Source organism: Gallus gallus, chromosome 2, assembly GCF_016699485.2.
Source record: "Gallus gallus isolate bGalGal1 chromosome 2, bGalGal1.mat.broiler.GRCg7b, whole genome shotgun sequence".
Lineage (NCBI taxonomy): Eukaryota > Metazoa > Chordata > Aves > Galliformes > Phasianidae > Gallus > Gallus gallus.
In genome coordinates, this window is record NC_052533.1 from 42,558,268 (window position 1) to 42,585,099 (window position 26,832).

The following is a 26,832-nucleotide window of genomic DNA, read 5'->3' on the forward strand; positions in this document are numbered from 1 at the left end:
ACACCTCTGTTCTACTTTTGTCCCATGTTAGAGTAATGGTATCAAACTCTGTAAAGCACTTTTGTGATGTTTCCTGTAAAGAAAGCTGAAGAAAATAAATTTATCTTAACAGCAGCAACTGAATTTAAACCTCTAGGTTTGTCTCTTTGTGTTCGCTCATCTGCTCGGTGACTCCAAGCAATGACAGCAGGCACTTGTGATTGACAGCAGCACACTGTCACTGTGGTGTTCAAGACCTGGATTCTCTTGCTGTGTCCTCTTTGCTTCACTTGTGACCTCCCCCTGTGACAGCCCAGGCTCCTTGCATTGCAGGTGTCCACCTGGGGATTGCATGCTGGGCACTGTCAGCAGCTGTACAAGTCTTCAGAGGAGTGCTGAGCAAATAGCTGGAGAGCTGCTCACACTCAGAAGCCCACTGTACCGACTCTGCCCTTCTGTCCAGCCCCCAGGTGTCACAGTACTCACAGGACTCGTGTGGCTCCTGGACATCTCTAAAGCTTAGCTGTAAAATGCAAATAGTAGCGCTACACTTCCACAGCAGCATTTTCTGAGGGCAGAGGAGAAAAAATAAATAACCAAAAAATACCCAACAGCCCCTTGGGTCATGTCTAATATCCATACCTATATAAAAACCCTGAGATGCAAAGCAACATCACCAGTGAAATGCAAAGTTAATTTCAAACTGCTTTTTAAGGCATTAGTAAACAGCATTATCTTCAGTATGCAACCCTAAAGCAAATCAGAGATGCAATGGTACAAGTGGCATACAGAGTTCTCAGCAAACAGTCTCACAGCTCACAGTTATTAAAAGGTCAAAGAATTTGTCAAATAGGGTAGCTGGCTGATCAAGAGCAGCTCCAGCAGCTGCAAATTAACAGCTTTGCTCTACCTCTGGCTCCTGCCACACACTCAAACAGGGATCTCAGCCAGACACACTTCACCTCCTGTAAAGCAGAGGTGGTTCTATGTTTGCTGAACACATTCATTAGTATTTGGAATGGCAAAAACGTGAAGTTTTTTATAGAATAATTTATTATACCCACTATTACTACTAAAATTTATAAGCCTTTTTGTTCGTTTGTTTTGTTTTAAATCTAGTTTCTCCTTTGGTATTTTCTCTAGGGGCAAAACCAAGAGGAAATACTCAAAATATAAGTCCATTACTGGCATGACCATCCATAGCAATGGCATTCTTATCAAGGGGTGTTTTCCCTACAACACACAGACATAAAGCGTGCTAAGCATCTCAAAGTATTTATTATACAGTGCTGTCCCTAAACCAAATCATTAACAGCACCGGTAACGAAAGAGACCTTCCCTATGAATATTACTGTAATAACCTTATTTTAATCTCAGGACAAATTAGAAGTGAGATTCAAAGCTTTTAATTTTTGTGGCGAGGATGAAAAAATATAAATACAAATATATTAAATGTACAAATTAAAAGCACGGAACTTTCTCAGTGCATTCTGGATCGCTTGACTCTGCTCATTTCTCCCGGTGCTTTTCTTTTCTGGGATAATCCAGTCCCACGTTCTTTGTTGTTCTGGAAGCAACGCTCAGCTTCTGGCAGGCAGTAAGACTCCATTGGGGGAGGTGGATCCTTCAATAGAGGAAGGGGGAAAAAAAGTCGCTTAGCTCAAGGAGAATCTTTTGAGAATAAAGAAATTGCTCAGTTGTTTTCTAAGATGTAAATTAATAAAATGGACATTGCACATGCACATCTTGAATATTTTGCAAGCTCCTTGCTCTGGCCAAGGCTCCTAGTGACCTGCTGGAGGTGAGGGGCCTGCCCCATCCTGCCTGCACAGCACACACCTGGATGAGGAAGTCTGCAATGTACTCTGGCTTCAAGCAGTTCACTCCCTGCTCTGCCGCCTCTGCTATGTTCACCCTGGTGTCATCTGGCTTCAGCTTACTGAAGTCAGCGAAGAGATGAGTCGCTTCTTTGAAGAAAGACACAGAATGACCAGAAAACACCTACAGATTAAAACACGAGAGACAAAAGCTATTAATTTTTGTGTTTCTTCCCTATGGAAGATAAATGCAGCTCACGACCTATAAATTCAACTATCAAACCAACACAAAACAAAATACTATTTACTGTGCATTCTGTACATTTTCACCTTTCAAGAAGTCTGATCCTCTCATCAGAGCAGGGCCCACAAATTCTGTGCTCAGCAGTCTGAGCAATTTTGGCTAGGACCTACTACTAGCAAGGACAACACCCAGCACAGAGTTTAAGAAATTATACCAATATCTGAAAATTTAACAACACTCAACAAAACAACGTCAGAAGAGAAAAACAGCAATGTGTATAAATTTTTTTCCCAGAAAGCTACATACTTTTGCTCCTCCTGACTGAAGAAGGCGTCGGAATCCTGCTTCCTTGGTGTGATCAACATTCAGGATCACCTTCCAGCCACTGAAGGCTCCCTAGATAAAAGACTCCATTTAGCCATAATGATGTTGACACTACCGAAGTACAGACTTCACAGATCCCTCATCTGCCTCTTTCAGGAGTACCTATCAGACAAACATTTGCTATCACCTGGTTTTGTCTTTCTAAATTGTAAAAGGCAGAAAAAAAGCACAGTATAAAACTATGAGGCCAACACCGCACACTCCACCAGCTTTCCAGCATGCCCTTTCACCTGCATGGAAGGTGGGCAAGCCATTCCAGTTGCAAAACACTTCCAACACCAGCAAGAAACAAACATCTTAAGGAAAGCTGTGCTAATTCCAAATAGGCAAGGAGCATAATTTTTCTTACAAATATTCATTTAAAGGAGGTTATAGAATACGTGCAAGTCAAGTGTTACACTGATGCGGTTGAGACACAGGCAGTATTTCCATCTATCGGTGAGTACTTCCATGTCTGGGTGGAGAGAACAGCTAAAAGGACGTGGTGAGCTCCAGTTTCACCTTCAGTAATGTTACTGCAACACTATGGAACTCGCACTATGTGACATCAGAGAAGGTGCTTTGGGAAAGTTGTCAACTGCTGCCTTGTTTTAAGTACAGTATTACACTCATTGCTATAGTTAGGAAAATGCTGTCCAGTGAGCTGTATTCACCTGTATGGCACAGCAGGGATTTCTAACAGTTACTGCCAGCACCAGCCATGGTTTCCTGGTAAAACCAATGGAGCTCCCCAGCTAGAGCTCGGAAGCACAAACAAAGGTATGTACGCATCATTCAGCCATTAAGATACATCAGTAGCCACATGTCTAGCTCTGCAAAAAGCATGACCAGTGGGTGGTTCAGGAATAGATTAGGATGTAATAGATCAGCACTAAAAGGTTACTTAACTAACTAGAAGATATACAGCTCGGCCATTTTGTTCTTAGTAAGGCAGATTCACTTTTCCTGCCAGAGAGAAACTTGTGGGTTTCTCAGTGACAAACCCTGTCTTGGCCATCCACACTGCACGCCTTACATCCAAAACACATCTCAATACCTCAGTAATTCCAGTTTCTTGCCTTCCTTTATGAATTCTTTTCCTCCACCTCATGGCTGCGAGCGCTAGCTTCTTCTGGTTTACATTGATTCCAGGCAAAACATTAAGTATGGAATCACTTCCCCACTCATAATCTTCTTCCTAGAATAATCATAGGCATGAATTACAAAGTCTTGTCAACTTTATTAGCAGAAAGATTAATAATAAAAAACCATCCAGAACAAATCACTACACAGTCTAGCTCTGTGCATCAATTTTATCTGAGCAAAGCAGCTCTTGATAAAATTAGAGATATGTCTCTTAAATGCACATAATTATCATGTCCATGCATAAAAACTCCCCGCAGTTTTAAATCAACTCTTGTTTCCTGTAACATTAATGCACATTACATACAACCACGCTACTCCTGTGGACATCAGCAGTGGAATTCAACAGTAGTGCAAAGCCACTGTGGACGCTTGGGAAGAGGGTGCTCAGAACGCACAGGCTTATGGAGTGGGTATCTTTAAAACTTTGCTGATGTATAGAAAAGATTAAGATTTAATTCCTGGTGTACAAGATCCACAACCTCAAGCTGATACACCAGCGAAAAATTAACACGAGATATTCAAGCTTCAATTTCCAGAAACACCAATAAGGTATAGGTATTTCATTTGTCCTGTGCTAGGACAAGTTTGGTCGGGAATGTGTTTTTAGAGACAAGCTTGCCAAAAGTTTCAGAGATACTGGAGCCCCTAAAATCCCAAGGTTCAGCCACTCCAGACTACTATTTGCTTTTGAGAAGTCATTTTCCAGTAAAATAAAAAGAGACATTAAGAGAAATGCAACATTCTAGTTTCTCAGTAACAAGATGACATGCCTGAACAAAGCAGCCAGCTCCTCTGCATGCCTCCAGGTAGGAACGATGAAGCACCCACTTTCCAGCTGCCATCGAGGCCAGGAATTTCTCATTTCGAAGAGGATGTCCCACAACAATGTGTGTGCAACTTGGATCAAAGCACTGTTTCTCAAGTACTATTCCACCTTGGAATTGAGGATTTAATACGATTCAAGTTATTTAGAGTTCAGGCTGTACCACAAAAAGATCACTCAAAGTGAGAATTATTTAAATTTTTAAAAAATATCTCAGATTTACACTGAAAATATTATGATTGAAGTGATGAGGGACAAGCTGGCAAGGAAAGAGGAGCTCTGGGAAAAGAAAAAGAAGTGGTACTATAACAGAGACAGGAATGGGAGACACCAGAAGACGGCAGATTCTAGACACTCCCAACAGTAAAGAATGGGGCTGTTGTGGAGACAGCTAAAGAAACTGCCAGAGTACAAAACCATTGCTGTCTTATGGCAAAGCTGATCACTCACATAATAATAATATATTCAAGGAATTGCTCACAAGCACAGAAAACCATAAATTTGAGACCTCTGTTCTGATGAGTCATTAACAGAAGCCCTTTCTTTTCCCAGAGAGCTCCAGCTGACCAGCTTACAACACACACTATCCCAAGCATTTCACAAGTATCCGGTACCTAATTCCTCAATCAGATGGCAGTAGTCAAATCTTTCTTGAGGATTCAGAGAAGACAGCTGAAATTTACGGCATTTTTCCGGTTCTTCATCTACCTTCTCATCTTCTGTAACAGCCTGAAAATATAGCAACACATTTTGGAAATATTACAGAAAGATTAGTTTGACAGTTGACTATTTCCCTGCGAGCAATTCTGCGTTATTTTTATGTTAAGTTTTCTTTTAGCAGGGAAAAGAAGAACCAAATCTGTCAATCACTTGACAAAAGCTGGATCTTATCAAATCAACATTAAGCTCCTGCTTAACATCCTCTTGGTTCCCCTCCCCCCCCCCCTTTTTTTTTTTTAGGGCAGAACTGAACAAATCTGTCATAAAAACTAATCCATATTCACTGAATGCCAAGCTGAACACATGAAGCAACCATCATCCATCTATCACACTGCCTCATCCATTCAGGCTTTCTTTAACTTCCAAGGCCCCCTATATACTTACACCACAGTTTATTCACTAGCATGACACTTCAGCCCTCTGAAGACACATGGTTGATGCTGGAAGTTGGAGCATCAAATGATACACTGAAGGCAAAAGCCTAAACTCATTTTCCTAGTTGCTTTCAAGTTCACTATATAACATTAAATTTTTGAATCAGGTTTTTGTCCAGAACAAAGATATTGTTGGTATTTAAGCCTAAATTCCAGGTATCATCTGCAAAATACAGGTCTAACTGTTTTCCATCAACCTAACATAGCTAGAGTTCCCCCTCCTGTTTGTAAGCATCCAGAAAGTAGCAGAAGGCTGCAATGAGATCTCCCCAGAGCCTGCTCTTCTCCAGGCTAAATAAGCCCAGCTCCTTCAGCCTATCTTCATAAGAGAGGTGCTTCAGACCTCTGATCATCTTCATGGACTCTTTAGGCCTTGTCACTTCCACATCTTTTCTGTGCAGGGGGTCCCAGGCCTAGATGAAGTACTCCAGATGGGGCCTCAGAAAGGCAGAGAAGAACAATCACCTCCCTTGTCCTGCTGGCCACCAGGATACAGATGGCATCCCAGGCTGCAAGCACACACTGCTAGCTCATGTACAGCTTTTCATCTACCTGGACTCCCAACTCCTTCTCCACAGGGCTCCCCTCTCAATGCATTTCACATGGATGCTGCTGCCACTGCTGAAATGCACCACCCACCAACTCACAGTGCTCACATCCACTGTTTGGTCTCCATAAACATTCAGCAAGCATTGACAAATGTCAATGGGTGCCATTTTTTTCACATGGAGGAATTCAATGCCACACCTTTGCTTCTGATGCATTTCCATGTCAGACACCATTTTGTCAGACTGCCCCCCTGCTGCCATCTGTCCCACAGCAACAACATGTAATGGAATACTGTTGGGAACATTTAACCTCTACTGCCATACCATCGACATCTGCCTCTGATGTCATGGGTGAACATAATAACACAAGAGGCATAACTTTCAGAGCAGCCCTTAAAGTATAGCTACACTTTTAGAACACATACAATCACGAGCATTTCTTCAAATGTCAAACCTTTTCTTTGGGCTGTGGTGCCACAGGAGGGTTAGCCAGTGGGAATGCAATGCTGGGAGCCTGTGGAGTGGGGATCAAGTGATCTTTAATGGGTGTTTCAGGATCTCTACATACAGGATTCTTCAGACCTTCAATCGTATCTCCATCCCCAGCCTCAGGAACAACTGTGGAAGTAAAACGCTGTTAGAGGACTCGTCCTGTGCTGAATATAATTATGGACAAAGTACAAAAGGAGTTACCCTAAATGGCTGCTACAACATGCACAATCAACATGTCAATATTGCCCTTCTTAAAAGGTGCTCTTCCTTATACCACAAACCACCAATTGAACCTTGCAGACCATTGTCCCTGGATGCCCTGTTCTGAAAAGCACATAAACCTCAAAATGACCTAATTTCTTTCGCTAAATGCACTTACTCAGTTAAAAAACAAAACAAAACAAAAAAAAAAAAACCCACCACACAATTGAATTTATTTAGCTAATTTTCTTCAACCTCCACTAGGACAGCATTAGTTTTCAGCAGAAATTCTTCAGAAGAATCTCTATAAAGTAGATTTATTGGGAGGGTGGTGGGAGGTGGCAATGGAGAGGCAAGTAAATGATTCTGCTATCTCTCTGAAGGTGGGAAAAAAGCCAAAACGGATGAAAAACCTTAAGTGTGTTGCTTTAGTCCTCCTTAGTCCTAGCAGAAGATTGAGACTTCAAAAACAATAGGAAAGATAAACACAGTATCTTGACTAAATCATAACTGAAGCAGATTCATAAGTAGCTCTGAGATACTGTTTTTGGCACCCACAAGTATCTTCTTCCTGTTCCTTCAGTCTTTACCTACTAATATTAAAAAAAATCCTGCTACTAGTATTCCTATTTGAATTCCACTATATCTATCTGACTTGTTAGCTGGAAGCCAGCTGAGGATCCAAATAAAAATTGTGGAGTAAATAAAAATGGTATTTTCTTTCTGATTTTAATTTACCTATACCAGCAATCTCTGCATCAGCTATGGATCCTTTGAAGGTAGACTCATCCGTGTTCCTATTGACGTTACTCTGAGCTTGCTCTGTGTACTGGGAAGGACTGTTAGGCCACTGGAAGTTGCTGACAAGTCTTGCTCTTTCCTCTCTTGCTGTAGGATCATCCCAGATGATCTGCTCACTCTGGGATGGCTCCGTGTTGATATCTGTGAAAGCCTGACGAGATTGCCTGAGAGAAAAGGCACAGATACCTTAAATACTCCTTTGTTTTACGGCAGACTACCATTCTAGAAGGAAAGGTTTTAACAGTCACAGCAACTATAACATCCAAGTGACGTTATTAGAAAGCAAGTCCAGAAAAGTGGAAGCCTTCAATCTGAAAGCAACTTTGGCAATCTGTCTTTGTGGGTTTAAGGGTCAGTGTGGCTGAAAAAAGGCAATCAAAATGTAAGTAGGACATATTTTCACCATGTGTCACACTGATAAATTATTCCATAATCAATGCACTCTACCCTGTATTTGCAGATAAACACCCAACTAAAGGAATGACTTTGCAAAATTTCAATAACATTCTCACTGGAGCTCAGCACTGTTGGAACTAAAATCTTATTCACTGTGATTACACAGACAGAAATGAAAAAATGATCAATATTCACAAAATACTTCATAGGAACAATGACTGTGTATGACCAAGGTACTGAAATACTGCAGCACTGTCTTCTTCAAATATCTCTAACAACACTAACTAATCTGAAGACAAATTAGTTTGTTAGAACAGTTCATTTCAATATTAAAAAGCAATTATATTCTACTATTTTTTGAAAAGCAAATATACTCATTTATATGTAATGTTTGGATTAAGATAATACTCTGATTTTATCTAGCAGGTCTTGTTAAAGATTCTGAATTACAAGAAAATTAAGTATATCAGAACAGAAAGACAATACAACTGAAAACCCTGGAGATCTATTCATGTTTCAGTGACTGTCTGAGTAGAGAGGACAAGATAAGATACAATGAAATGAAAATCGATACCTTAGAGCTTCCAAGGCTCTGCTGCGGCCATTTCGCACAGACCGGGCGCTATCAGGAGTGGCTGGAGAACTATCAAAACTGTTCCTTGACAGGGATCCTCTTTGTCCTTGTGGTTTCACTATTGATGTCGCAGACATGATTTCCTGCAGCTGCCTCTGGAAGTTCTCCCTCATTTCTAGCGCCTGGGTTAAAACTTCAAGAGAATAAACAAAGCCCACAGGATCAAGATTACTACAATAAGAGAAAAGTACAGCCATTCAAGTCAATTTGCCTCCCCTGTATCAGGGAGGAAGATAATATAATCAAGGAGGGAAAGAATATCTAGGAGAATTATGTATGACTGAAGACACCCATTTCTTGTCACAAGCAGGAATTCCCATTTGGATCACTTCTGAAATTGTTCACGTGATTCCACAACTCTCCTCTAACACATTTCTTTACATAACACAAAAATGTATATAATACTGATTTTCTGTGCTAAAAATCAAACTTTGGTGTTTAAAAAAAAAAAGAAATAGCAACTAAGTAATTTGTAATGGATTACCCAGTTTTGTTACGGGCTGGCAAGACCTTTAAACTAGAGAGCAAAACTTCTCCCTCATACTGAGCAACAATGGCTAGCTGTATTTGACTGGTAAATAAATACCTAAACCTTTCACATCTTAACATTCAGGACCTGAAATTGTAAAAGGCTTACATTGGCCGTTTGACATTACGTGACTATTCTGAGAACAGGAATTTATATTTACCTCCCTTGGATTCACTTATTCCATTGTGCTCTTCCCCTGTGCCAGCTGTTTCCTTTATTTGATCAGTAGTTAAATCATCTTCAGCATCGTCTTCATCAACTGCAATAATCTAAAGTCAATGAAGACAAGTAGAATTCTTGAATACCATAATTTTTGTTTTTACCTTTGTTCAATGCTTGTGAAAATTCCGAGGAAGAATAATCTTGCCTTAGAGTAAGCTAATCTTTCTGCCACCACAATGACAGTAAGACAGTGAAAAATAGCATTAATGACAACACCTACTCTGCAGTCTGGAGGTCTACTAAATCAAGCTTATGCCTTGGATCTCCTGTTCACTTAAAAAAGAAGAATGGACTACACCGTTTCAGATGTGGAAAGCACTTCTAATCCTGAAATGTCTGTGTTTGCCTCTATTGTCTTAGAAGAGGACTACAAATGCAGGAAAAGCATGAAGGAGTATCTGCAATAGCTACTATTAATTACTAGTGAAATCTGCTTCAGAGTATCACTGAATAAAGAATCAACTTTGTTTATTACATTAAACATAACAGCCACGTGAACTGAATTCCAATGATGTCATAGAACATGAATTTCTATCACACACTATACCTCATTTTCTTCTGCTGGTTTTCCAGTGGGTGGAAGCTCACTGGAAGAGGAGGGCCTGAAATCTTGCACCGCGCTGATGTCCAGGCTCATTTTGGGATTGTAAGTGTGAGGAAAGAGAGATTCAGGAAGCCGTTTATATTCTTGGGCACACTGTAACAATATTAGTTAATATAAGAAAGATGAGAAACTGGCTGAAAATTAATACAAGTTCCATATTTAAGTATAGGTATGTAAATTCCAATAGAAAATCAACTGCTATCTAATGAGTTTTAAGCCTCCTTTTCTGTTCACTTTTAGTATGAGGGGAAAAAAAACCAACAAGCTTCATACCTCTAAAAGCCAGTGTTCTGAAACAATATGTATTCCTCGTTCTTTAACAGATCTATATTCCTTGTTGCTGTCGTTTTGTCCTCCCTTGTAGATGAAGTGTGTTACTGTTTCATCAAAACACCATCTAGAAAATAAAATGAAATACAATTTGAGGGTATAATTACCTATCAAAAAGAATCAGCAGCTGATCCTAGAAATATTCCTACTCTGATGAAGGAAGTGGGCTCATTACTTATTTAGCCACAACAAAAGAAAGACAACTTTGAGTTTCAGGACAGAACACCTTAAATCTCTTCTGAAAGCATCCCTGAAGTAAACAAAACTTAGTCTGACAAAGGTATAAAAGAGTTCAGGGTTTTGATTTATCATTACTTTTTGTTTTATCTAAGTAAATGAAGTTCCAAATCAGTTTCTCAAAGCGTGGCAGTTTATGTTTTCCTCTTACTGACGGATTGAGTTGCAACTGGAATACCAGTCCACGAAGCTCAAAATAAAATATAGGATTCTAAAACGTAATCTGATAAAAATTAACATTTGTTATCTAATGGAAATAGTTTGTCGTTCCTCTCATAGCTACGTTCTGTGATTACAGGAGCTATGCTCACAATCTGTAAAATAATTAGTTCTGAGCCAGAGAGACACACACACGCTTTCAGATCAGATTCAAAATCTAAAATATAAAGCCAATTTTAAACTTCCCAAATGCCAAAAATTTCAGAATCTTCTGCATTAAAAAAAAAAAAAAAGAGAGAGAGAAAAGGAAAGAACATTTTTCTGCAACACTAGTACACTTCAGGATAAAGTTTTCTCAAGACAGACTTATTAGGAACACAGAAAACTTGACTTCTTTTGTATTAGCATATGGCTGTATTTCTGGACATAAATTATTTAAGATAGTGAAACCTTAAGTTCAGATATAGCAAAAGGTCCCATAGATGAGGATATTAGAATGCTAAGATTCATATTTATTTCAATTCCCACCAGTGCAGAAGCTTAGAAGTTGTGCCTTTTTTTTGGTTTGATACCTGTAGTCTGCACCAAGAGAAGCTGCTATAGCGTTCAGTTCACTTTGCTTCTTAGTAAGTTTTTTACTAACACATATAACAACACCAGCTAGAGGCTTGGGCTCTTCTTCCTATTCAAATAGGGGGAAAAAAAAATCAAGTTTAGAAAGTTTCTGCAGGAATAACAACAATATTTAAGTATTTAGTGTAATATGTGATAATATTCCCAATAACAGGAAAAGGTAAACATTTTTTTCCTGGTTTTGATACTCCCAATCTCCAAGTCAAAAGAGAGCACTATCCTTCCAAGCACTGGGAACCCAAAGACAGAAGTTTCACTGTTAGCCAGTCTCCCTAAACCGTATTGTGCTTTTTTCCATCACAAACTGACCACTTTCCTGAGCACCAAAATTGAAGAATTATCAAACCTGATACCACGAAAACATTTCATTCTACCAGAGTGAAAAGGGTGAGAGTTCAGAAACTACACAATAAGAAGTAACAACCTTCCCTTACTGAATGCCGTTAGTTTCTTCTCCTCCTTTATTGTACCTTGTGCAACAACAAGAGAAGCAGGATGCAAACACTCTTTTCTCTCACTTCTTTTTCTGTTTTCTCTTATTAGAGTAGATTAGGCTGGAACTCTAAACTTCAGTCCAACATAAAATATTTAATCCTGCTCATCAGGAGCCTAGGAGTTTCTTAATTGTTATAAAACCCTCCTATCCTAATACTACGAAAACTGAATTGTCACAGCTTCATAAACCATGCTGCTCAGCAACTCCTTAGTATTTGGGATGGCATCACAGACAGGAGAAAAAGACTTTTAAATTTTTGCCTGCTGCCTTACCTTGCTTTATTCATCATTGAAGATGCATAATCATACAGATTTTTACTCAAATACATCACAATGCACAAACTCCTTTATAGCTTTATTCACAAAAGTTACAGCATCTTCTTAATCAACCTATGTTCCAAAAGCTCAAAACCAAAAATTTCCTACCACTTCTGGCTGTGCAGCCTTCAGCTGAGGGCTGGCAGTAAGAGCTTCTGTATTCCGAGTGCTGTTTGCCAGTGCCAATTTCAGGTTTCTGCCAATGACTTCAGAAAGAGGTGTGCTCAGCTTCCTGTTCTTTTGACCAAGACCTCCTGGAGTTTCCAAAGCTGCCAGAGCATCCTACCAAAAGAACAAAGTAAGTGACTGACTTTCACGAAGGCATTACAACCAACATTCTCACTCAAGAGCAAGTTTCACAAATACAGTAGAAACGTTTCATTACTCATAAAACCTGGACTGTGTACTACAGTAGCAGCTAGAAAGCACAAATGAAAGTACCACTGCACAAAAACTGTACAAGAGAATCCCAATCTTAGAGTACACACATATAAAAAAGGAAGAAGAGAGATGATTTAATTCTCTTTTTCCACTGTCATCAGGGAGAACTGCATGCAGTGGAAAGAAGCCAGCTGCCAAATCCAGGTATTCCTATTCGCAAGCCATTTCCAATGTGTATTGTTCCACTGGAAGGGAAGAGGGGGAGGAAGGGAGGAGCGGGGAAAAAAAAATAAATCCACTATCACAAAAAGCCAACAACTTGGCAGAAGTATCAGTGAATTCACCTCCTAATCAAGGCCTTGATAACGAAAAACAAATCTGAAGACTTCACAAGCACATTCAGTTCACTCAATAGCTATTCCAGCACAGATACCCCAAGTGGTTTCTTTACCATGTTTTATGGTTGGTAGTTTCTCATGGCTTTCAGAATGAGATAGTGAACCCAAAGCCCTAATCCATTTTTCAATTTGCAGTAAAAATTATTACTGCTATACCGCTATTACATTAAAAAAGTAATTAAAAGTAGTGTTGCATAGAATCATAGAACGGCCTGGGTTGAAAAGGACCACAATGATCATCGAGTTTCAACCCCCCTGCTCTGTGCAGGGTCGCCAACCACCAGACCAGGCTGCCCAGAGCCACATCCAGCCTGGCCTTGAATGCCTCCAGGGATGGGGCATCCACAACCTCCTTGAGCAACCTGAGAGTGTGACACCACCCTCTGTGTGGAAAAACTTTACACAGAATTTCATCACACTACAAGGAACATTTGTTTCCTAATATCTGGAGGAGTTTACAAGCCTTCTGGTTATATTTCTCAGTCACTCAGTGTAAAGAACAGATTATGTTCTGTGAGGTATAGAACACATAAGATGCAATAGCCACAAAGGAGCTTTGTTAACGACATTAAAAGATCAACAGATTTAATTCACAGGTTAACTAGAAATATATGCAAATTAACAGAGGTAGTTTTTCTGGCTTTATTCAAAATAGAAAGGTTGTAGTTAACAGGGTAAAGAGGCTTACGATAACATTTTTGTGCTGTTTTTAAGTTTACGCCTATCTTTAAACTCAACGCCTTTATCAACACAAAATTTTGCAAAGAACATTACCTTTACATCAAAAGAAGGCTTGAACAACTTGTCTTTGGAAAGAAATTTTGATGGTGTATCAAGGTGTAAAGATGGTTCTTTTTGTAGCAGCCCTCTTGGTGGAGGAGAAGTTGTTGCCTTCCCAATATGATGAGAGATTACAGCTTGGAAAGCTTTACTCTGAAACCTGTTGATATCAAGAGGGGTGACGGCTGGTTTTTTTCCAGCTTCGCGGAGATAAGTAGGTCGCTCTGGAGAATCAGGAAATTTAGTAGTTGGTGGTGTCTTGCTAAGTTTAGTAATGGAACTCTCATCTTTAAAAGGAAACAAATAAAATATAAGCAAGCCATCTGATTTCTCTTTTAAAAAAAACCACAGATATCACATATACTTGTTTAAAAGAACTTCACTCATATGACCTTCCTTCCCATATTCCCTAGCTTGCTAATAACCAACCTTCAGCATCTGCATGTTCAACCAAAAACTTGCTTTCATCTGCTCTCTTTCCTGTCCTTGCAGACTGCAAAAGCCAAGCTACAGTGACCGCAGGCAAATTCCACTTCTTTGCAGCCTCATACTTGGAACCATCCGGCTCTTTCACCACAAGATGGGTACTTGCAAACATTCCTTTTTTTGCATTGGCTTTTCTCACGAAGAATTCCTGGACTCTAAAATTAGATTAATAAAACATTTATTTAGTCATAAACAAAGTTAACCTATGGCAAGTTTATAATGCTATAAAATACATTCAAGTAACACAAAAAGAAACAATAGAATTATCCAAGGCCTGTTTCCCTGCAGAGAAGGACTTGGGGATTCTGATGGATCAAAAGCAGCAATGTGCACTTGCAGCCTGGAAGGCCAACAGTATCCTGGGCTGCATCAGAAGTGGAGTGGCCAGCAGGGAGTGGAGGGTGATTGCCCCCCTCTGCTCTGCCCACGAGGCCCCATCTGGAATACTGTGTCCAGGCCTGGAGTCACCAGTAAAGGAGGGATGCGAAGCTATTGGAGTGGATCCAGAGGGTGATGAAGATGATCAAAGGGCTGGAGCACCTCCCCTATGAAGACAGGTTGAGGGTTTTGGGCTTGATCAGCCTCGAGAAGAGAAGGCTGCAGGAAAATTCATCACAGCCTTCCAGTAATTGAAAGGAGCTCACAAGCAGGAGAGAGACTATTTACTTGGTCTGATAGTGAGAACAAGGGGAAATCGTTTTAAACTAAAAAAAGGGGTGATAGAGATTAGATGTTAGGAAGAAATTTTTCACTCAGAGGGTGGTGAGGTGCTGGAACACGTTGCCCAGAGAGGCTGTGGGTGCCCCATATCTTGATGTGTTCAAGGCCAGGTTGGAAGGGATCCTGCACACCTGATCTAGTGGTTAGCAATCCTGCCGGGAGGGCTGCAAAGATCATGTGATCTTTAAGGTCCTCTCCAACCTAAGCCATTCTACAATTCTATGAATGTAGAAAATCTGACATCTGAAAAACTGACATTTTTGTGTCAATTTTGTCAGCAAATTTATAAAATTGCCAACTCAGGGGACTTTGGCAGAAATCAGGCTGCATGAAAACAGACTAGATTTCTCTAATGGTGAGGAAAGTAACTACATAGTCACAACTTAGATGAACTGAATCCAAAAGAACTTTATGTTGAAATATTTTAGTTCTATAAAAGAAGAAATGTATAAGGTATTAATCACAACGGCTGTAAAAAACAGGAAGAAGCGTACCTTGCTCCTAGAAGTCCTGCCAGATAAACCAGGGAGTCTCTCTCTGCACCAGTAAATTGGCTAAAAGAAAGAACACAGTCCACCAAAGGAGTAACTCCTTCCATTACTGGGACTGGTGTGAAAAGTGGATTGGACTGGGGATCTAAGAGGAGCTGCTGTTCCACACACGTTACCTTAAAAAAAAAGATGATATAGATAAAAACACAAATCAAGCCAAACTGCACCAGAAAACTGCAATAACTCAGTAACTGTACAACATCATTTATGGACTTGATAACACGGAATTCAGTTTCTGTAACTGCATTTGATAAAGTTTTTTCACATGCAATTAGACAAATTCTTTTCTAGATAACATTAGCCTTGTCAGGTTTGACTGACTTGGGCATTTTTCAGAACTTTCCCATTACTACTCTTCCAACCCTGGAGGCTCCCTTGAAGTAGCTCAAGGCACGATCTGACAGCCTGTATAGTTTCACTTCACAGAAATTTATCTAATACTGAAAAGTACTAACAGCACTTAATCTATGTCATGTGCCTCCTCTTAGTAAACAATTTCTTTTTTACTTCAAGCTGACTCACCCTCTGCCACAAGACAGAAAGCTGTAGTAAGAACATAGCAAGAAACAGTAAGTGCAAAGTTTATCAAATAAAATCATTATTAGTCAACTCCTTCTTCTACAAATTCATTATTTAGAGAACATTTAGAGAATTTAGGCCCATGTAAACATAATGAGGCTCAACAAAGCTAAGTACAATGTGTTGCTCTTGGCTTAGGGCAGCCCCGTCAGGAAGGACTTAGGGGTCCTGCTAGATGAAAAACTTAAAATGAGTCAGCACTGAGCACTTGTAGCCCAAAAGACCAACAGTATCCTGGGCTACATCAAAAGAAAGGTGGCCAGCAGGGAGAGGGAGGTGATTGTCTCTTTCTGCTCTGCCCTCAGAAGGCCCCGTCTGAAGTCCTGCATCCAGGTCTGGGGTCTCAGCACAGGAAAAATGTGTTTTTTGGAACAGGTCCAGAGGAAGGCTGTAAAGATTATCATAGGGCTGGAACGCCTCTCCTACAGATACAGGCTGACAGAGCTGAGCTCGTTCTGCTCGGAGAAGAGAAGGCTCTAGGGAAACATCATTACAGCATTCCAATATTTAAAGAGATTAGCAAAGGGAAAACAACTTTTTACACAGGTAGGCAGTGATAGAACAAGGGGGAATGGTTTTAAACTAAAGGCGGAGAGATTTAGATTAGATGTCAGGGTGAAGTTTTTCCACTGAGAGGGTGGTGAGGTGCTGGAACACCTTTGCCACAAGAGGCTATGGATGTTCCATCCCTAGAGGGGTTCAAAGCCAGACTGGATGGGGCCCTGGACAACCTCATTAGTGCTCAATCTAGCGGTTGGCATCCCTGCCTTTGGCAGTGGGGTTGGAACTAAATGAACTTTGAGGTCCCTTCCAACCCAAGCCATTCTACGATTCTAAAAAGCTGGCAGACCCTCAGACAAGAAGCCTTTGAGTCATGAGTCTTATTTAATGAGCCTGTAGAAAATCTCATTTTTGAAATAGCTAAAATACCGTAAAGATGCAGAGGCTTTAAGGAATGCTTTCATTTAGCGAATTTCAAATGAAATAGAACTAATTTCTCAGCATCTTATTTGCAGGAAAGCCACCAGCAACTCTGCATTCTAGCAAGACGTACTTATAATAGATATGTTTACTCATTGGACTGAAAATATAACTCCCTTACCAGCCATGTATTCGTGACAACATCACCAACAGTTGACTCCACAGAGCACCCCAATAAAGGTACCACAGCATAGTCTGCAATGATTCTGCTTTGCAGCGGCACAGTTTTCCCAGCATGCTCCTTAATCAGATCTGCAATGCAGGACTCATCTTCTTCTCCAAAACCCAAAAGAAGAAATCTCTTCCTGGCAAATAAACCTTCATCCAGTGCAGAAGGCTCTCCCAAAGAACCATTACAGACAGAAGAATGATTCTCTTCTTGAACAGTCACATGAGTAACATCATTGAAGCTACCAGATGCTAGTTTCTCAGCTTCAACTAGAAGGAAGAAAAAAAAAAGAGTAGTAGTTTGACAAGAACAAAGACAACTCAAAATAGCTTCATGGAGAACGACTCCTAAAAATACAATACTGAAGTTAAAATACTCAATTTTTAATGACTAAATGCTTGAAAACTCAAATTCTACAAGACCTGTTCAACTGTCTACGGCCTTGAACCTACCTAATGTAGAATCATTACTGACATACTGAGAGAGGAAGTCGTCTTCTGCAGCTTTCTGGAGCTTCACAACATTCACAGCTTTCTTCTTTGACATGCTGTTGTTTTTGGGAAGAACTAACTTTGCATCGGGTTGTTCCAAAATTGTATTCGCTAACAGCTGGTAGTTTTGAGGGATATACTGCTCCACTGGACAGAGATAGCCTTTATTAAATGACTCCAGTAGCCATTTTGCTGTCACTATATGAGGCCTATAAAATAAAGTGTTACACAAACAAGTTACATCAGGTCTCAGAACTGTGATTCCTGTTTCCCACTCTGCAAACTACGTATACACACACGCACCTAAAGTCTGTAACTCCAATACTAAGGCATGCTTAGCAGACTTTACAGACTTTAAGACTTCATGCCTAAGTACGAGGACAGACAGTTTTGTATTTATTTTCTACAATTTACATTATATCAGCCCACTGCTGAGCTGCCAAATCCTTCCTCCTCAATATATTAATACATTAATATCTGTTTTTCACCAGTGAGAATACCTGCTTTCTATTTACTGAGGTAACTCATAGCAACCCAAAATTCACAGTATTTGAGAGCACATCAGGATGGAGTTGCAAACACCAGCTGTAATTCTTCTTACTTAAGACAAGAGCTACTTAGGATTTCCAAATCAATACATATTTTCTTGCTTATGAGTTGGTGGGAGAAAGAAAGCAAGGCCGAAGTAGTCCTTAGGCAATACAGCTATCAGAACCTGTGAAGCGTCTTGTCCAAAAAGTGTTTCAGCTCGTCACTGTTTTCCCCCAGAATGACGTGGGTAACATCTTCATTAAGCTGATTAAATCGAACACCACCACCACAGTTAATAAGCCTTCTCATCTTGTCCAGCTTCCTGCCACTGAAGCCACACAGATAGACCTACAATGAAAACACAGCAAAGATAAAGGCTTTAATGAAAAAAAAAAAAAGTAGGATATTTTGATACAGCTTGTTATGACTGCTCTAGAACTCAGAAATAAGTGATGTAATTCCAGAAAAGTAAAAGAGAAATGGAGCATTTAAAATTTGATTAATTTATCTTCATGCAGTATTCTAGAAACATCTGAATATTGAATAATATAACAAACAGCCAGCCAATAGTTAAACACAGAAGTTGTATAAACAAAATAAAGAAACAAAAAGCAAAATCACACACCATTTCTGGAATCCACTCACTATTGTATTTAAAAGTATGTCTATGAAAATGGAGGCATATTATACAGTTAACATAATTAACTTCTTTTATATGGACCTGGTACACAAAAGTTACAGTATATAACAGAAACGTGTTATTTGCTGATAAAGCAACATAATTTACTCTAGCAGCAACTACCAGCACCTCAACCTAGTTTGCTTCCACGTGTGAAAACAGAATATTTGAAATATATATATTGTTAAACATACCCGACAGCCATCTAATAGATCTTCAGGAGCTTGAAAAGAGCTTATGTCCAAGTTTTCCAGCTCATCAGGAGGAGGATCCAGTCTGCTGCTCATTGCAGAACTACAAGCAGTTTCATTAACTCTACTCAAATTTACATTGGAAATGCAGCTGACATCCGAAAGGGAATGAGCTTTAATGGAAATAAAAGATGCATTAGTTTTGGCTCCTCTCTTTCCATTACTTAACTGAAAAAGGAAAAAAAAAAAAACAAAAAAACAGAAAGCTGTCACACTTGATTTTGTTGCGCTAAAAGAAAACATAGTTTGAAGAACAGATAAGTAGGGCCTTGGATACACCAAGGGTTTTATTTACACACATATCTGAATACTGGTCTTCCCAGAAACAGTGCTTATGTGCCTTTTGTTTATTCCCATATGGATGTCAGTTACTGAAAACAGTCAATTTTCAAAGCTTTTATTCCAAGTTTGGTAGACACCTGATCTGATAGAAATAATCATTTCATAAGAGAGAGGCGCCTCTGCAGTAAAAGAGCTCAACCTGAAGCTCAATGATTTAAGAGAGTTACATATCTTCATAATAACAAACTTGAATTCCCAGCACACTACTGGTAGTGCTAACCTAGTGCATCATCACTCAGCCATTTCCTGAAGTAGCAGCCAACAGCAGGTATTTGAAAATAAATACATATTTAAGCAGGCTGTCTTTTGTGCTACCGTATTTGTTTGCAAAATGCTTTCAAACTTTCCTGCTATTCCTACAGGATAAACAAAGACAAATACATGAAAATCAGCATTTGTTTTCCCTCTAAGGCTATGATTTAATTCACAACAGACACATAACCTAAATTACAAATGCAGGACTAGTCCTGTACTTTTAGCACTTAAAGATAGAAACCACTGATTCTTAAGCAGACAAGTACACCTAAATCAAATTGACTTTTAAACAATTATTCACGCGTTTAAGTCTATATATGTTGGAACATGCGACATACCTAAGAGTAACCTGTTGTGGTTTTTTGCGTAAGCAAAGTGGAAACCAAGTTTTCAAAACATTATCACTACAGAAGTAGAGAGCACTCTACTAATTTTAAACAATTCTTCCTTCTTACTATTCCAAGTGTTTTATACCTTACCTTAAATGCATCTTAAAAGGTCTTACTTACTGTCAAGCTTGCTGGCGTGGCTGGTGGGTGTTGAGGTACTGGGTGTGCTACTTAGTTTTGATCCACTCTCTATTTTATACATTGTCTCATCTTGACAGAAGCCCTTCTCAATGCTGTCAGAAAACCACTGCACAGGCACGCAGTGGACATTCCATTTTTTGGCACATTCGTATTTCTGACCTTTCAAGGATAAATAAAATAAAATTAAAAAAATGCAAGTTACTAAAAGACTAGTATGCATTCGTTTTCACTGAAAGATGGATGCACATTAAAATCTGAAAACTCAATTAACTGATTTTGAGGTGCAAGTTGTACTATCCAGAAGTCATCTCATGAGCTGCTATTTACTTGCCTTTATTTAAAGTTAGAGTAAAATCTCCTTGACAATGAGTTCATGGGTACTGCATCACAAAGCACGAAACCATTATAAAGCAGCAAAGCACGAAGAAGCCCTCTGCAGAGCTTTAGTCAAGGGTTTCCACCACTAACAGCATTGCTAACAATATGTCATCTTGCCACACATTTTTTTATAAATTCCACCTACAGGAAGTTTTCAGATTTACCTTGCTCTATCTTCTGAATAAACTGTAATATAGAGCCAGTACCAGCACATTCTAACACACATTCTAACCTCTCCCTCTACGATTCTCCCTTTTTCTTCTGCTCTTTTCCAGAGTCTCTGCCGTTCTTTCTTCTCTTGCTCACCTTTCTTTCTTCTCCTACCTTTAGAGCAAGGTAAGAGTGCCCCGTGCTACTCCTCCCATCAACACCACTTTTCTACACAGAAGCAGCAAGAGCAACACTACTTCAAGTCAAGGAGGAATAATAATACGTACGCTATAAGTTTTACCTTTTGGCTCTTGAACTATGAGGTGAGTACATTCATTCATCTTGAGCTGCCCTGAATACTGCCCACCATGTTCAGCCGTGAGGCGCTGGACTTCTTTCCTGTCTGAACTACTTAAGCCAGTTACGCAAATGGTACAGCCAAGAAACACAGGACAAGCGTAGTCTTCCATGTTAACATCAGTGTATCTCATCATTCTAAAAGAATGAAAGGGGAAAAAAAATATATGCTTTTTTTTTGGCTCAGTAAAATCAATGAGAAAAAGAAAGAAGTGTGTATAACCATAAGAATTACCAGACCCCAACACAAAGTAAGTTTTACTTTGTTTCTGTTTTCATTACCTTTGCTGAGATTTATCCCATAGCGTCTTAACCCAAGAAGGAAGCAAAACAGGTTTTTTCAGAGAAGCAGCTACTAAGTATTTCTTGCTGCCAACTTCTCCAGCTATAAGATGAGTTACTGACATATTGAGGTCTCTGTACACACGTCCACCCATCATCTGTACATACTTATGAACTTCCTCCTGAGTGGAGAAATTAAAGAAAATCACCAAAAGAAAAACAATAAATTAAGAACCTACACCACACTCAAAAATAAACCAGTTTCAATTCTCAGTGGTTTCTTCTAAAAACTAATCAAAAATATCAATTCCATTTTATTTGCATGGATGGTAAACAATATAATACATAACCTTAAGTAAAAATGTTACTACCATCACTAAAAAAAATGTACTGATGGCTGTTCTTTCAGGTAGCGTACATAAGATGATGTTGCAATATATAAGAAGAAAACTTTAGCATAACTCACGTAAAGTACAGCTGGCTGGATATTTAATGTTTACCATAGACTGAAAAATCAGAAATATAAAATGCTGTCCTCAGCATGATAGCTGGCCAACAGATCCATCCACCAGCCAATAGAAAAATCCTCAAGTGTACACATATTCCCACATTAATGACTACTTTACAATGTTACATATGCTTATATGATATAGATAAATGTGCACATAGAATCATAGAATCGTAGAATCTCTAAGGTTGGAAAAGACCCACAGGATCATCCAGTCCAACCATTCGCCCTTCACCAATGGTTCTCACTAAACCATGTCCCTCAACACAACATCCAAACGCTCTTTGAACACCACCAGGCTCGGTGACTCCACCACCTCTCTGGGCAGACCATTCCAATGCCTGACCACCCTTTCAGAAAAGTAGTATTTCCTAACGTCAAGCCTGAATCTTCCCTGGCGCAGCTTGAAGCCATTCCCTCTAGTCCTATCACTAGTCACCTGAGATAAGAGGCTGACCCCCAGCTCACTACATCCTCCCTTCAGGTAGTTATAGAGAGCAGTAAGGTCTCCCCTGAGCCTCCTCTTCTCTAGACTGAACAACCCCAGCTCCTTCAGCCGCTCTTCATAAGGCCTGTGCTCCAGACCCCTCACCAGCTTTGTTGCCCTCCTCTGGACACGCTCCAGTGCCTCGATGTCTTTCTTGCAGTGAGGGGCCCAAAACTGGACACAGTACTCGAGCTGCGGCCTCACCAGTGCTGAGTACAGGGGGATAATTACTTCCCTGTTCCTGCTGGCCACACTATTTCTGATACAAGCCAGGATGCCACATATAGATACACCACTACATACGTGCTTGTATATTAAATGTTATAAAAAGACTTCCTTTTTCTCCATGCAATTCTCTACATAAATGACAAATACTCCACAAACCATAGAAAGACCAGACATACATAGACATAGGCACAGCTACACTTGCATATACTACAACCGATGCCATAGCAATAAACAAAGCACATGCCGCAGAAAAACCTGCTAAACCATCCATTGTATACAATACATTACCCGAACATCTTTATCTAAGGTGGTACACGATATCGTTACATCAGCCATGGTCATGTTGTACACAGGATACTCAGCTCTTGGGACACATCTCTGGGACTGCATGCAGTACAGGACTACCTGTGGTCCAACAATTCTACAACCAAGCTGCAATTAAATAACATGGAAAACAAACAAAACAAAGAAAATGAGCAGAAGGTACACTGGAGCAAGGAACATTTTCTTTGTCCCTGAGGAAGGCAGGGCCCTCGCCTATTCTCATCTAGCATTACTAGATAGGTGACAGATCTGTTTTTAGATTTTGTTGGAAATTTGCAGTACAACCTTCTTAAGCTTTCTGGGCTTGATAAAAACAGTACATCCTATAGCTAACATGCCATTGGATTCCAGACAGCCTATCTTTGTCTGCCGGACAACTCCTTGTCTGTCAAACAAAAACATGTTACTCAGGAGGAAAAAAAAAAGCGAAAACCACCTCCCTGATTCCAGCAAAATCAGAACTGACCACACTATTTAGTTTTCCACTTACTTCATGACAATCCTCACACTTTACTAGTTGTCTTCTCCACTAAATATAGCATGCAACAAAGTTCTAAAGATTTCATTGTGAATACTGCATACTACTATATTCAGTGCGAGAAGAAAAAATGTGCAGTCTAAGAACAACTGTAAGACCTCCTAGAAAGGAAAGAATATAGCTGGCATAAGTTGATGTGTAGCGTACCTTTTTGAGATGATTGAAAACAACACCTGTAAAAGGATCACAGATGTAAAGGGATTTATCATTTTCTTTTATATTGAGTGCTGCTTCTTCTTCAAGAATCTGGAGATGTTCTTCTGACTGAAATTCCTTTATAGACTGCAGGAAAACAATGCATACAAACACATTCACTTAATTGATAAACCACAAATAGTTAATACTGTGGAAATTACACAAGCACATCTACTTGAAACAGCCCACAGCAGAGCCACCCTGAATAGGGCAGAACAGACCTAAGGCATCTAAAGAACCCCCCTCACCTCCCAGCTTTTCACAGTATTCAGACTTAAACACTGCACACAAACTGAACTTGTCATGCAGCGCCTTCAGCTCCCTCAAAGCTCTCCAATTGGGAAAAAGCACCACATTCTTCCTGTTAAGTATTAAGGTGGATAAATAATCACCACATAGAGCTTCCAGGCCTACCCGGCACTTTGCTCAATGTCAGCAAGTTTTGACAGAATTACTTGTTCTACTTGGTTAATATAATCACACTGAAACACTTATGGTGGGGAAGTGCAGCTTTATTCCCAGATGCACACAAGCAGGCTGCATTTACCACAGAGATCACCTCAGCAGAGCATCCAGCAGGCCCGCAGCTTTCACCTACCTCCAAAGCTTTCAAGAAATACTCCGAGCTCCCAGAAGATTTTACGAATTTCACCAAGAACACCTCCTTGCTGCCTTTCATCCTTTAACTGAGAAGCAAACCCCGGTGAGATTCCCGCGCCGAACCCACCGGGAGGCCCCTTCCTCACGGGGCCCCACCTCACAGAGGCTCAGCCACCGCCCTACACACCCAACCCAGAGCTCCCGCTCCCTCACCAACCGCAGCACCGCTGCGTGCCCGGCGCTGCCGGTGGAACGCTGCACGGTCCCCTACACCAAGCCCACCCCTCACGCAGCACCCAACGCTAACGCGGCGGGCGGGAAAACGACGGCTCACACTGCGCATGCGCGGGGAGGGCAGGGGGCACGGTCACCTCGAGGGGCGTGGCCCGCGCCTGGAGGGGCGGGGCGATATTATAGGGTGACTCCCACCTCGCCTGCGCTGCCACCGGGCGCCTGTTGGAGGCGCTGGTGTTGTCGGAGGGCGGGAAGAGTGCGTGCAGCTGTGTGGGGAGTAATGGTTGGGTGTGGCTGGCGGCTGCCTCTTCATATGGCCTCTCACACTCCTCCTCCCCTTTCATGAATCTCGATCAGCCTCTACTCTTTAGTTGCCATTAATGTTTCCTAAGGCTTGCTGTTGTTTCCCTACTGCCTGTACTGGAGGTGGTCATTTTGTAAGGACGGCAACAAGAAGCGTTGCTAGTGAGTCGTAGGATGGCAGCTGGAAGCGTTACTGCTTGGCCACGAGATGGCACCGTAACCTAAGAACCGAGCAGGCTAATAAGGGTGTGTTGTGAGGTCGGCTTCTCTGGCACTAGCAGGGACAGACGTTAAACATGATAAAAACTTAACTTCCTAGGATTTGAGCGAGTTAAGAGACAATCTGGGCGATAGCACTCTTCCTGTCTCTAACAAAACCAAAATACACAAAACCAAATGAAATTTTAACCAAAACACCGTGTCTGTTAATAGATAATTAAGGACAGGCAGCCTTCACTGGCACTTCAGAGTACTGAAGTTGTTGCGATGTCCCTGTGTTACCAAATGGTGCTGGTTCTTTGCTTGTAAGCCCCTGAGTTTGACTGCCTGCTCTTTCAACGTTGCAGCAACCTGTGATGAAGAGGGATTTCTCTTCGTTTTTCATTCTTATGGGCTATTCTAAAACAAGGAGATGGAGGGGGGAGAAAGGATTGAGCAGTCTCACCTGCAGAAGTTAACCACCTTTAATGAACTGCATGATACAAAATATTAAGGCTGTCTGTTGGCAGTCTTTAACTCAATGCACTAGTGCTGCCAAATACTGTATTTTCTATTTTCTTCTTGGACGTGGATCCAAGTGTGCTACAGTAACTGAAATCTGGCTTATTGTAATTTGCTGAAGTATGGTCCCTTCTCAATGTGGAAGGCTGTGGATGCCCCCTCCTTGGAAGCATTCAAGGCCAGTCTGGATGGGGCTTTGAGCAACCTGGTGTAGAGGGAGGTGTCCCTGCCTATAGCAGGGCGTTTGAACTAGATGATCTTAAAGATCCCTTCCAAACCATTCCATGACTCTATGAAGTAACTAGCTCTTGATAAGCTGATGATCTGTTAGGCCAAGAACCTCTACATTTCGGCTCTGTGCTAGGGAAACTGCTCGTCCCTTGAAAAGATCCATGCTGTAGGAGAGAACACTGCAAAGGACTGGGGCTCTTCTTTTTACATACCTCTCAGAAAACCTTGTCAGTGCACTCTTGCACATTTGTTTTATTGTGCTTTGCTCCTGCAAAGCTGGTCGGTACCCCACTTGACACCCAATCCTTCTAGAGCAAGTAATTCCTTAAAGACAAAGTATCATAGAATTTGAATAAAAATTCTTACCAAGAGCAGAATAAAATATGAAACCATTTCATAAAAGTAATCTAGAAGGGACAAAACACACACAAACAACCCTACCTTTGCTACTGCATGTAGCTTCCTGTCTCTTTAAAAAAGAAATGTAGGTGCTTGTCTTTTTATACTGAAATTACCCAATTTCTGCTTATACTGATGATACTAATTGCTTCACAGGGTCTTAAAAAAGAATGTGCAGCTGAAAAAAAACCTTCTGAAAGTGTAGTATGGCTTTGCTATGTTTCCCACGTGGAAGCAGTCCAAAAGTAGTGCTTAATGTGACAAAACACAATAACTAGTGGCCTGATAAGCAAATATTTCCCTATTTCACTTCCTTCTTTCAAAAGCACTTGGCAATGTAAAATTTCTTTGGGACTCTTTGAACTATTTATTTGAAAAACTTATTTTTTTAAAAAAGGCAATCTAGAGCACCTGGGAAACAGACGTTACCCTACTGGATAAGAACAGCCATTAAAATGTTCACTTCTATATTCCTATCTCCAGAGTTGTCCAAAACCAAAAGTATTAGGGGAAATGTAAGAAATAATAGAAATGCTATGCAAACTTGGTCTAAAACAATTTGTACTGTGACAAAAGTATGATCTTAATTACCTGAGTACCCTCATATTTAATGTTTTCCGTGTTCAGATGCTCTGTCAGATCTGAATTA

General features: G+C 40.4%; 1 protein-coding gene and 1 long non-coding RNA gene across 5 annotated transcripts; one reads left to right on the forward strand and one right to left on the reverse strand.

Annotated features, from left to right (window-relative positions):
• Positions 1-1,369: 1,369 nt before the first annotated feature.
• On the reverse strand, positions 1,370-25,014 carry TOPBP1 (topoisomerase (DNA) II binding protein 1). 4 transcript variants are annotated; one of them, XM_040695121.1, is made up of 28 exons: positions 24,726-25,014; positions 24,295-24,382; positions 23,649-23,783; positions 22,928-23,071; positions 21,417-21,598; positions 21,079-21,272; positions 20,229-20,408; positions 19,066-19,235; positions 18,377-18,540; positions 17,623-17,870; positions 17,123-17,439; positions 15,385-15,557; positions 14,114-14,325; positions 13,679-13,971; positions 12,234-12,407; positions 11,252-11,361; positions 10,227-10,350; positions 9,897-10,046; positions 9,288-9,396; positions 8,539-8,731; positions 7,506-7,732; positions 6,529-6,692; positions 4,987-5,101; positions 4,320-4,483; positions 3,461-3,601; positions 2,347-2,436; positions 1,819-1,980; positions 1,370-1,603 (listed from the first exon to the last, which is right to left on the reverse strand). In XM_040695121.1, the coding sequence occupies exons 2-28, from the start codon at positions 24,373-24,375 to the stop codon at positions 1,460-1,462; spliced, it is 4,560 nt and encodes a 1,519-aa protein (XP_040551055.1). In that variant the 5' UTR covers positions 24,376-24,382; positions 24,726-25,014; the 3' UTR covers positions 1,370-1,459. The 4 variants fall into 4 exon arrangements, with proteins under 4 accessions (XP_040551055.1, XP_015137236.1, XP_015137235.1 ...); XM_015281750.4 differs by lacking the exon at positions 24,726-25,014 and adding an exon at positions 24,514-24,635; XM_015281749.4 differs by lacking the exon at positions 24,726-25,014 and adding an exon at positions 24,510-24,635.
• On the forward strand, positions 15,002-17,901 carry LOC124417711. The gene is made up of 2 exons (XR_006937051.1): positions 15,002-16,010; positions 17,037-17,901. It is a non-coding gene; the product is annotated as an uncharacterized LOC124417711 (long non-coding RNA).
• Positions 25,015-26,832: the final 1,818 nt, after the last annotated feature.